At 37.5% G+C, this 12,323-nt stretch overlaps 1 protein-coding gene across 2 annotated transcripts; it reads left to right on the top strand.

Annotated features, from left to right (window-relative positions):
- Nucleotides 1-5,474: 5,474 nt before the first annotated feature.
- echdc1 (enoyl CoA hydratase domain containing 1) lies at nt 5,475-10,768 on the top strand. Of its 2 annotated transcripts, none has more exons than XM_066702146.1 (6): nt 5,475-5,560; nt 6,564-6,793; nt 7,115-7,257; nt 7,397-7,449; nt 8,023-8,103; nt 10,260-10,768. In XM_066702146.1, exons 2-6 carry the CDS (start codon nt 6,565-6,567, stop codon nt 10,663-10,665), a joined length of 912 nt encoding a protein of 303 aa, XP_066558243.1. In that variant the 5' UTR covers nt 5,475-5,560; nt 6,564; the 3' UTR covers nt 10,666-10,768. The 2 variants fall into 2 exon arrangements, with proteins under 2 accessions (XP_066558243.1, XP_066558251.1); XM_066702154.1 differs by lacking the exon at nt 5,475-5,560 and adding an exon at nt 6,104-6,182.
- Nucleotides 10,769-12,323: the final 1,555 nt, after the last annotated feature.

Below are 12,323 nucleotides of genomic sequence, written 5' to 3'. Positions count from 1 at the left end.
AAATGTACGTTAACTGACCACTACACTATGGACAGTGTTTGAGGTTTAGGAATCAAATGAAACAGCATTAAATGCAAATAGAGCGTTAGCCTAACTCAGCTTAACAGAAACCATTGTCCTGTCCCCATAACCTGCAATCCCCCCCTCCAAAAATGCATTATTAATATAAAGCTTCTTTGAATTAAAACTGAAAAATGTGCATTATATATTGTATACTGAGTGCTGAGCTCTGTAAACAAGACTGCTGAGTAATGTATTTTGAGATCAACCTAATTTCATTTTGGCCATTGAAGCTGTGGTATCAGCTGAACATTAATGAGGGCTACATATGAAGGGTAGCCAAAGCCAGATGGTGCTTAAAAGACCCACTCACAGAATTCATTCTCTGACTCAAGCCACGTTCCCCTGCGTTACCTTTAATCCTGAGGCAAAGCCCATCTGCAAATGGCAAATGATCCCTGAGGCAATCACAACTACACATTGTGAATGGTCACAACAGCTGTCCATTGCTAAACTTCCCATTGGGGAACTACCTAAGGAGGAATGACTATGGCTTGACATAATTGTTAAACATAACCTGGAAACATGTGTGACCATCTACATAGGCAACAGTAATAGTAAAATATGATATAATGACTCCTTCTTCCATAAATTACCAGAGAGGATTCAGTCATGGTCATTCAATGAAAGTTCTGTAATATATTTAATATTTCTCTGTTGGGTGCTCATATTGGTTTTGAAAGGCTGCTATCCTGTGACAGACACAGAAGGGAAGTCTGTATCATTAATATATTTTCAGTGTGACAAAAGGAACACTAATTAAGGCAAATATGCATGACTGAAAGAAACTCTTGCCTTCTTCTTGGCCAATAGCCTGTAAATGCATTTAGTGTCACAATACACCACACTTCGGAAATCAGAATCGGAAATGGTTTGAGGTGCAATAGATGGCTTAATGAGCCCAGCAAACTTACTGTGTAGTAAGAGGAAGAAGGAGCTGGAATGCCTCGGGATATATCCACTGACCTTGTGGAATCTACACCTCATTAAATAGAAACTGAAAGAGTTATCATAACCAAGGCTGAATGTGGACCGCAACTGTGACTGTCTGCAGAATCAAATGTTTTGCATTTCCTTTCACTATTTAATTCCACCATTGTTTGTTAATTAGATAAGTAAATTCCAGTCTTTGTCCTCAGATGCAGACCTTCAAAATATAATTTGGCACTACACTGAATGTAGCTGGTATTTGCAAAGCCATGATTCAGTCTGCTGATGACTGACTGAGTGAACTGCAGGATTACGAACACAGTGGCTTAAACAGAGCTAACATGAAACATACATGTGCAATGCTGACATTCACCTTGTATGTCTTCAGTAACCATGCATGGTATTCATGTGCTCATATTGACATCTGAACGAATCATTATCCTATTTTTCAGAGTGTCAATTTTACTTTTAATTTTAATTTTATCTTGAATTTCAGAAAGTTAAAAACAAGATACATGTGACATTTTTTTTTTCTAATCTACACAAAAAAATGCTGGTTTTGATTGCACAAATAAATACATACCATTTGATTGATTTAAGTGCAGGTTAACACCTGCCTGTGTTAACTTGCTGTTTGCCAATATTAACTGCATTTGAAGCATATGGGAAAGAAACAGTTAATAATTAATAATAATAAAAAAACAGAACTACTTGTGGTCTCCATTACCGTAAACACTTCAGTGTCCCCAGGTCACTCACTTCCATTTGAATGTGACCAATAGAGACAAGGCTCAGGCCATAGAATGTCTTTATAATGCACTGGGTGAATGAATACAACAGCTGCTTTAGTCAGATGATTAGTGCAATTGGAGACAAATCAGTCTGGACCATAATTGTAGAGATTTCTCATGTAGAATTGCATATCAGTGTCAAGGCATTTAAAAAAATAATAATAAATAAATAAGCTGAGGATTGTCAAACATTAAAATAAATAATTGTTTGATTGTATTTACATATGCTATTTGTCCTATTTTATATATGCTTTTGGTTATCTTTCTCTTAGAGCTGAACCTTTTACTTTCTATTGCAGCATTTCAAAAATATATTTTTGCCTTGTAAAGGATAGGTATTATTTTGGTTTACTTCCATTTTTTATTTTCACCCCTGTTTGTGTGTAACCTTCTTTACAATTTCTAATGATCTGAAATGCACCCATCAACTATTCAGCGTAACCTCCGAAATATTCAGTCTATTCATGTATACTTGTTTATATGATTAAATACTACACTGTGTGGCAGTCAGGTATAAGTCTGCTATTCCTGGGTGGTGAGGCTATTTTGCACACCCACTGCCAAGGAGTGGAACTTTATTGGTCCCTGTGGTTGCTACACGGTGAAGAAGATTTACGTAGTGTCATGTGCCACATGTCACACATATCGCCCCTTCCAGTCTGTGTGATGATGTCACGCACAGGCTGTCTGCCCTGCAGCATTAAATCCACTCACAGTTACTTGACACTTGCTACTGGATTGGTCTCCAGGACTATATTATATATATATATATATATATATATATATATATATATATATATATATATATATATATATATATATATATATATATTATATATATATACACTCACCTAAAGGATTATTAGGAACACCTGTTCAATTTCTCATTAATGCAATTATCTAACCAACCAATCACATGGCAGTTGCTTCAATGCATTTAGGGGTGTGGTCCTGGTCAAGACAATCTCCTGAACTCCAAACTGAATGTCTGAATGGGAAAGAAAGGTGATTTAAGCAATTTTGAGCGTGGCATGGTTGTTGGTGCCAGACGGGCTGGTCTGAGTATTTCACAATCTGCTCAGTTACTGGGATTTTCACGCACAACCATTTCTAGGGTTTACAAAGAATGGTGTGAAAAGGGAAAAACATCCAGTATGCGGCAGTCCTGTGGGCGAAAATGCCTTGTTGATGCTAGAGGTCAGAGGAGAATGGGCCGACTGATTCAAGCTGATTGAAGAGCAACTTTGACTGAAATAACCACTCGTTACAACCGAGGTATGCAGCAAAGCATTTGTGAAGCCACAACACGTACAACCTTGAGGCGGATGGTCTACAACAGCAGAAGACCCCACCGGGTACCACTCATCTCCACTACAAATAGGAAAAAGAGGCTACAATTTGCACAAGCTCACCAAAATTGTTGCCTGGTCTGATGAGTCTCGATTTCTGTTGAGACATTCAGATGGTAGAGTCAGAATTTGGCGTAAACAGAATGAGAACATGGATCCATCATGCCTTGTTACCACTGTGCAGGCTGGTGGTGGTGGTGTAATGGTGTGGAGGATGTTTTCTTGGCACACTTTAGGCCCCTTAGTGCCAATTGGGCATCGTTTAAATGCCACGGCCTACCTGAGCATTGTTTCTGACCATGTCCATCCCTTTATGACCACCATGTACCCATCCTCTGATGGCTACTTCCAGCAGGATAATGCACCATGTCACAAAGGTCGAATCATTTCAAATTGGTTTCTAGAACATGACAATGAGTTCACTGTACTAAACTGGCCCCCACAGTCACCAGATTTCAACCCAATAGAGCATCTTTGGGATGTGGTGGAACGGGAGCTTCGTGCCCTGGATGTGCATCCCACAAATCTCCATCAACTGCAAGATGCTATCCTATCAATATGGGCCAACATTTCTAAAGAATGCTTTCAGCACCTTGTTGAATCAATGCCATGTAGAATTAAGGCAGTTCTGAAGGCGAAAGGGAGTCAAACACAGTATTAGTATGGTGTTCCTAATAATCCTTTAGGTGAGTGTATTTATATATATATATATATATATATTGGTACTGAAGGTCATGAACCTTAATAGAAATAATAATATGAACAGGAGCTGGTTTAGAATTAAATCAAAGTAAACTGGATCGATTTAATTAATCTCCAAATGCCAAGCAACGTGTTTTGTGCAGAGGTGAAATAATCCTTAGCAGAACCAGCATTTTGTAAGTTGAGAACAAAGTAGTATTTGAAATGCTAGAGAGCACTGACTCAGAAGCCATTTCTGATTATCAGGATTTAATTGATTGGTGGGGCCAAAATAGAAAATAAAACACTACTAATGTTGTGTGACTAGGCCCAGAGTATAAAGCTCCAAATGACAACAAGGGCTAATTAAAGGACATCTAGATTAGTTGACCATTTTCTTTTCAGAGGGTTAATAAATATCCATATTATTTGTGTTAGTATTTCTGTTACAATTATCCAGATGTCCTAAATAAAATTCAACACCAGTTTAAATATATACTATATATCTATTACTATACAAGTACATAAATATATGCATGTGAACATGAGGGGATTAAACAAAATACTGTTATATTCATATAATAATATTCAGTTTAACTTGCATCAACATCCTCTCACTCTGTTAGTCTTACACTGACTTTGCATTCTATCATGAGAATAACAGTTCTCTTTCTTAACTAAATAAGGGAATGAAACGGGAGTCCTAGACCATTATTTATACAGTGCTGGTGGATAAAGTATTGTAAATGAAACACTGTCTGCTCCTTATATCAGCAATATATTTCTTAGTCACACTTTTGGAAAGAATGGCATTGTTTATTATATAAAGTTGTGTTATTAAAAAATAGATAGATATTACTATTCAAGTGTACTGCTCTGTGGTTAACTTAAACAACATATATAGACAGCAATAAATGAGTCCAAATTTAGAAAAGAAATACAGTTTATTCTTGAACTTTATAGAGTACTGAAAAATGCACTTCAGTCCCACATGAGTGTCATTAATACTGTGTGCTGCCATCTTGGCTACTGCGAGGCAAGCATGCTTGCACATTGCACGGATAAGATCAATACGAGATCCTGGCCATGGGAATGGAGTGCATTCTTGTCATAGACTGTGTGTGAGGGAGTTGTGGGTTTACAGGGATAGTTATTTTGGAAATTGACTGAGGATGATCCAGATGTCCTCAATGCTATTACTGTCCAGTGACTGGTGAGGCAAGACAGAGATTATAGCCAATTGTAAACTCCAATTCATAAATTGGAGAAAGTAAGACTTTTCTTAAATAAATATGTATTTATTATAATATGTATCAAATAAAAATGTATTTATTTATAATAATTTAAAATCTATGAAATCTATCAAAGAACATGGATCAATTGCCATAGTTCTGATAATAACTTTGATTTACCGGTATGTTAAAAACAACCGCCACCTTGTGGCTATATAACCTAGAATTCAATGTTATCTTTGATTGGTAAGCCATAGCCTATATTTCCATACTTACCCCTTCAAAACGCACTCAATTGTCTCTGAAGAACCATTTTCGCCATACAGGTTTTATTAAAAGAACAACAACAGAGCAAGTTAAAACACGTGTATTATTGTATGTATTTGTGTTTGTGTGGGCAATGGCATGTTAAAGACACGGTCTACAGCAGGACATCAAATCCCCGGCTGTGTTTCCGGGGGCTGGTTTTCCAGTGACACAGCTTCTATAGCCTTTGAAAGCTTTGCAAACGTTTCAGGTTAGTAAAAGGTTATTGTTTTAATATTATCAATATGACAAGCATGGAAGGTAGAATATTATATTTGAATCAAATAACCACTTTAGCCGCGCAATAATATATATATTATTATCGATACTCTTTAAGATGTTGTCAATTACTTTACAAGGCTAATCTGCATTTGCAAATCTAAATGACCTATTTTAACACATTTGTAACATCTATCGATACTCACACCAACAGTTTTGAAAAGAGGAGATAAGTCTACCAAAAGTCACAGCCTAATTATGTATTTGTATTTTCTCTTGCTTCGTTAGTATTGGCTTCTCTACACTGAAGAAGGCTGAGTCTTTTTCCTCCATGTATTTTCAGTAAAAGTCCGGATGTATTGAAAATGGTGCGCTTACCGGCGGGGCTGTGCGCGCCTGACCCTTCAGCTCTGTGACCCTTAACCCCACACTTGCCGCCTAGTTGATATTTAATACGAAATGGAAACCCTTTGCAAAGCTCTTCCGTTAAGCCAGATGTTAGAAAGTATGCTTTATATGATGCCATTTCAGCCTTTACGTACAGGAGTGTGAAGAAAGACGTGGCAGAGGCTGGCTGAGCTTCTTGATGACAACCCATGGTGTACACATTTTATGTAAATAATGAAGCCCAGGCTGCTGCTGACAAGCGGTGTGATATTTCACACAATCTCTAACCCGGGAATGTCTTTCATGTGAAGTTGATTGATACTGAACTCTGAGGGTGTAAAGAAAATACAATACATATACACTCCTGCATACACGCACATGGACACACTAGCCTGTCTATTTGCAGACTTGTCCATATATTATCTGAAACAAAACAACCAATAATATTCAGACTCCCAACTTAGATTGTCATTTTGTAAAATCTGTGCTGTAGAACATGATATAGTGATATAACAGGGTGAATCTGATAGCTTTTGTTATTGTATATTTAAAATATAGATATTTTTTAAACTTCACATTGTATCTTTCTCCTCCTTTTATTGTTCTAGAATGGCACTGCATTATTTAAGAACTGGCTTCCAACAGAACACACGGAACGCATTCATTGTGCTTCGGCGAAGGAGCAAGGCTATCTACAGCAGTGCCAGTGGTTTTCACAAAGAGGAGATCAGACAGAAGCTGCAGGCGTTCCCAGGTGGATCGATTGACCTCATCAAGCAGGACAGCGGTGTCGCCGTTCTCACTGTAAATAACCCAGCTCGCATGAATGCATTCACAGGTACTGGAGATAAATACACACGAACCACTGTCTTAAATATAAAGTACATTAAGAATGACATGCATGTCCTTCTTGATTTGTAATCTTGCTCGTGCAAAATGCACATCATCATCATCAAAATAGACTTTGAAAACTCAAACGAAAGTTCCGAGGTTGTGTGTTTTTGAAAAATACGTTCACGTGCACATCCCGTATTATGTAAAGAGTTGCAAGATTTTTGGTACAGCTCAGTTTCTTAATGTCTTTACTGGGCAGCCTAATTGCCTTATGGATATTCCAGTGCAGATCTGTTTTCTCATAACTGTGATCTTTACTTGCCAGGTACAATGATGATTGAGCTGGAGGACAGAGTGGACCAACTTGAAGAATGGACTGAAGGGAAAGGTCTTATTGTACAGGGAGCTGATAACACTTTCTGCTCGGGGTCAGATTTAAATGCAGTCAGAGCGATATCGAACCCGCAGGTATACTATACTATATTTGAGTTATACCTCAGCCTTATTAATACATTTCAGCCTTAATGTTCATGACAGCCAAAAATAGCAGATGTTTCAAACTGAGGAAAAAACAACTTTAAATTGTTTTTGTTTTTTTACATTTTAGGAGGGAATGGAGATGTGTATGTTCATGCAAAACACACTGACAAGACTGCAGAGGTAATATGCCCACGAGTCCAGATTATAGCCAAAATGTTGCCCTTAAAGTACTGACAGTTCTCCTTTGTATGATTACTATCTCAACTATTAACCAAAAAAACATATCGGGAGCTATTTTTCATTCCTTTATTTTATTTTGTTCTTAACATCTGAAGGTATAACTGCACGTAGAATACATGGGCAAGACAACAACAACACTTTTAAATGACGGGAGACGATTAAGTGGCATGCAGCTAATTTCATCTTAAAAACATTACAAAATACTTTAAAGCTGCAATGCCCTAATACTGAAAAAATAAATATTTGTAGTAAGTATAAACTAGAAGACCCATTTGTATCTGCTTACCTAATTCAGTTAGCGGTGCATTTGAAGTGTGCCTGCATGTATTCGGTGACAGGTTACTACGATTTGGTGAGTTTTCAGGTTTTACCCAAATCTGGAAAATTTCGCGAATATTTGGGTGGTAGAAATTGGGTTAATATCAGAGCTCCTAGTTAGGTTTTTATTTTTCAGATGTTCACAGATGTTTGACGAAGCAAAACTTAAAAATAAAAACCTTTCTCTCAGTGCAGGCTGCCTCTGATCAGTGTGGCTTTAGTGCAGGGGAAGGCATTAGGGGGTGGAGCAGAACTCACTACAGCCTGCGATTTCAGGTAAAAACCTTTATACTAAAGCTTGTGCTGTCATCTCACTGAGCATGAATATATTTTTGCTGCCTCTATAGTACATGCATTGTATTGTGGCAAAATGGAAGAATATACAAACAAGGGCCTAATTTATATCAAAGCTGGACCCACCCTGCCAATTGTGCATTCCAAATGTTATCTTTCTATTTGCCAGAGGTTGCTAAGACATGTGTCTATCCACTGAAATGGGGAGTACTGACTAAAGTCCAGTGAATTGGGAATAGCTGTAACTTTTACACAAGCTATTTCTTTGTACAATGCCACCCTCTGGCCAAATCAAATAGCAAAACCAAAAGAGAAGCTGTCCCTCCTGTGATGTGTGGATTGTGAAGAGTTGTGGCATTAGCACACAGCTGTCCTTGGTGAAAAGTGGATTGTATTCCAGCTCATTCTTGGGGAGCCACTCATCTCCCCTTTAGCAGCATGAACTGGACACTGCCTGAAATTTCAAGCAGTGGTTAAACACATAGAGCTTGTCAGCAGCATGGCACATACTCGCGACATGTGTGCAAAACAAATGGCCAAACATTGCTTGTTCATTTCCTCATTTGGTATAAATAATCCTTCATAACCACTCTCTCAATGTAAGAGGGGCCATTTAGTATTTCATATCTTAATACCATATATTAACAAGGTATTTTTTATTTCTTATCAGTAGCACAAATGCAATTACTGAGTAACCAGCCTGTCTGTGTTGTTACTGAACCCATCAAGCGGTTTAGATCCCTGCACTTCTGAAATGAATGACTGGTAAATCAGCATTCACTTCAGATCAGACAAATTGTAATCTTTATATAAGAGCAGATTTAAAGAGTAGATTTTTCATGTTAATACTTACCGGCTGTTAGCTCCTTATTAGGAGAACAACGCCAAGGGTTAATTGGCTAATGTAAAGGCACTATATAGAGGAGTTACACAACTGAAAGAACAGAATGATTGGGTTCAAAATAATGTTGAGTGCATTCGTCACATGATTTCTCATGATTTTAAGCAACCAGTTTGTGTTTTACAGTGCCTGTGCATTGATTATTTCTCGTTAATGGTGTTCTTCAATCTCAAGAAAAAACTGAATATAATACGTTGAATATAATGACGATATCAATCAGTTTTTCCTTATCTTGTGTTTTGCATTGTAAGTAAATGTAAAATGCATTCCGAAGGTTTAGTGTGCCATCCAGCCAAGGGCATTTAGAGCTGACAGCCATACAAAATATTCTAGACTTACTCTATCCAGAGCAAATATTAATGCACATAGTTACCGTTATAGTTCTCAAAGGGAATTGTTATGCTATGGGTGCCTCAATAAAAATGCATCATCCAGATAACAAGGTACTTTGCACATGACTAAAATGTGCACTTTAAAAGTCTAAAAGAAACTCCCATGAAAAGAAACATGGACATTTTGGACCAGACTTTGTTTATAATTAACTGGTATAAATTGTGACCTGTGAGATGCTGACGAAGACTAAAAGAAAACCATCCAGTCGGAAAATGCTTACTTAATACTAATATGTGGGAGTTAAACAAAACAGCAGCACAAATTGAAGTACCAAAGAGCGAGCACTGGGATTAAAAATGTAATTGAAATAAATGTAGATTTATCAGTCCCCCCAACACACACACACTTTATTCTTCTATTTAAAGACGGCTGGCTGTGGATAAGCTTACCGTAATGATGGAAATATTTGTGCCTTTAAAAAATATAGTACACCAACAAATAGATATATAGCTATAGTTTGAAGGGACACATTATACAATTAAAACAATTTTCAATATGATAATGATCTTAAACATAAAAGAAAGAAAGAACAGTTACTGAAATGGTATGGTATTGTGAAAAAAGTGATGCTGTAAATTACCAAAACATAACCCTCCATGCAATTTCTCTATAAAAAGTTAATTCTCATACAATTTCATACTGTGTTATGATTCTTCCATTTTTAGTTGCATTTCTGTTTCAGTATCATTTCCAGAAACTTAACACTCTAGGATGAATCCAATATATCGTTGATAGGCAAAGTTTGCAAGTAATTATAAAGGCTGTGTTAATAATAGTTTCTAGAAATGGAAGTTTTGGAATATGTTTGTCATCTGTGTTTATGCATCAGTGTTTTCCTTTGCAGGCTGATGACCTCAGGCAGCCAGATCCGGTTTGTTCACAAGCACATGGGTCTGGTTCCTGGCTGGGGGGGAGCGGCGAGGCTGGTCCAGATTGTCGGGAGGCAGAACGCACTGAAGATGCTGAGTTCTGCGTGCAAAGTGGACCCGGACTACGCAGTGCACGCGGGACTGGCTGATGGATTCCTGGCACCTGCTGAAGATGGCAGAGCTCTGGAGGAAACTGAGAACTGGTTAAGTAGTTTTGTAAAGGGACCAGCGGCAGTGATTAGAGCTGCGAAAAAAGTAGTGCTGTCTGGACAAGAGCTACCCCTTATTGAGGCCTTGAGAATGGAAAAGGACGTTTTTGGAAGTGTCTGGGGGGGGCCTGCCAACCTTGAGGCTTTGGCTCAGCGACAGAAACACAAATGACACGTACCAGTTATAAAACCAGGCTATAATCAATCATTAAGAACTCTCAGATGTAATGTGATTTGGCTGCTATAAAGGAGATACACATTGTGGTAATGTACAAGGACTGACAGTGTCTTTGTTGTATGGAAGCAATCAGATAATACTGTGTCAGCCTAAAGCAACTCCTTAAATACGGTGACAAACAATGTGCTCGGCACCCCCTCGTAATTTCAGAAGTCTCTGTTCCATATTAGCCAGATTTCTGTTGAGAATCAGTGCAGATGATTCTCAGAGATGATGAGATTTAACACAAGAGACAGTGCCTTATATAGCCATCAACCAGTGAAAGGTATTGGCTTACAAATTGTCCTATTTGCATAGGTAAGATACTGTAGTATTTACATCATATACAAGTAGATATTACACAAAGTAATTAGACATGATCTGCTGCCTTTTTAGGGCACATGAGGTTACTGGCTCAACAATCCACAATTTTTTTTGGTGTTTGTTTGTGTAATGAGGCAAATGAGGCAAAGCAAACATGAAGGAAACCAGCAAAGGCATGTAGTTCCTTTTCATTTTGGCACAGACTAGTGTCTAGGAAGCACACTTGTACAAATTACTGTTGCTAACACTTGTTGAGGCACGTGATCTCTCAGTGAATATAATTCAGAGCATTGACCACAAGCTCTGAATGAAAGGAAGAGAACAATGAACCGCTTAGACCTAGACTGTATTTTGTTCCCTCAGAATCAGGTGAGGGGGTTTGTTAACTTTATTGCCAGATGGCAGGAATTGAAGACATCTGCGTTCTTACCCTAGTCTGTGATATAGTAGAATACTAAGTAGCCAGCATACTTTTTAATAGACACATTCTGGCTGTAAATCTTTAAACTTGAATCGAGCACACTTAAATGTATGTTCATTGTAAGAATCAGTTTGGTTGGAGCTGACCTTTGACAACTGGGATTAAGAAAATATTTTGATTTGATCAGTTTCATGTATATTAATTAATTCTGCTGTTGGACATATTAAACAGGGGGTCTGTTTTCTCTTCCCTGATATTCATGGTGCGGACCTGGATAGTGTCTGTAACAAGTATGAAGGGATTCAATGTTTTCTTGGGGATTTTCAAACTATATATAGACACTATATATAGTTATCAGAGACAAATACAGATGTGTTTGTCAGTAGCAGAGGTTTTCCTTCAGAATGATGTTTTTTTCATTACAATGAACGGAAGATCCCACTATGTTTAAGTTTATATTTTGTTCACTGTTAATATCAAACTATCTTTTATTCTAAGTGTCTAACACACATTTACATAAAATGCCTTTTCTTTTGTAAAATCTTCAGTGAAACATCACATTAAAAAGTTCTGTACATTTCAAATAATGTTTCGTCTCATATTCAACCACACCAAAATGATACTTCTATGTCCAAAATCCAGCTACTCTATAGCTCCCACAATACCCAGAAAGAAGAAAAAAAAAAAACATGATCCAATTACCTTGTGAAGTTCTTGGAACACTTCTAAGATCAGGTGAAGACGTATCATTATAAAGGAGCCAGCAAACATGGAAGAGTGAACTGTAATATTGCTAAAGAAAGAGACTATAATGACTGCTGAAGTCTGCACACATATAATCCAGTTGAGTGTTTGAATTGCAGTTGTA

Source organism: Amia ocellicauda, chromosome 1, assembly GCF_036373705.1.
Source record: "Amia ocellicauda isolate fAmiCal2 chromosome 1, fAmiCal2.hap1, whole genome shotgun sequence".
Classification (NCBI taxonomy): domain Eukaryota; kingdom Metazoa; phylum Chordata; class Actinopteri; order Amiiformes; family Amiidae; genus Amia; species Amia ocellicauda.
The sequence above is the reverse complement of the archived record's forward strand: the minus strand, read 5'-3'. Positions and strand labels throughout refer to the sequence as shown.

What these genes read in the sequence shown, in the direction of transcription:
- echdc1 (XM_066702146.1), top strand. Translation starts at nt 6,565, where the DNA reads ATGGCACTGCATTATTTAAGAACTGGCTTCCAACAGAACACACGGAAC. An exon ending in TCGCATGAATGCATTCACAG is followed by an intron (nt 6,794 to 7,114) that starts GTACTGGAGATA and finishes TTTACTTGCCAG; the next exon opens with GTACAATGATGATTGAGCTG. An exon ending in ACACTGACAAGACTGCAGAG is followed by an intron (nt 7,450 to 8,022) that starts GTAATATGCCCA and finishes CTCTCAGTGCAG; the next exon opens with GCTGCCTCTGATCAGTGTGG.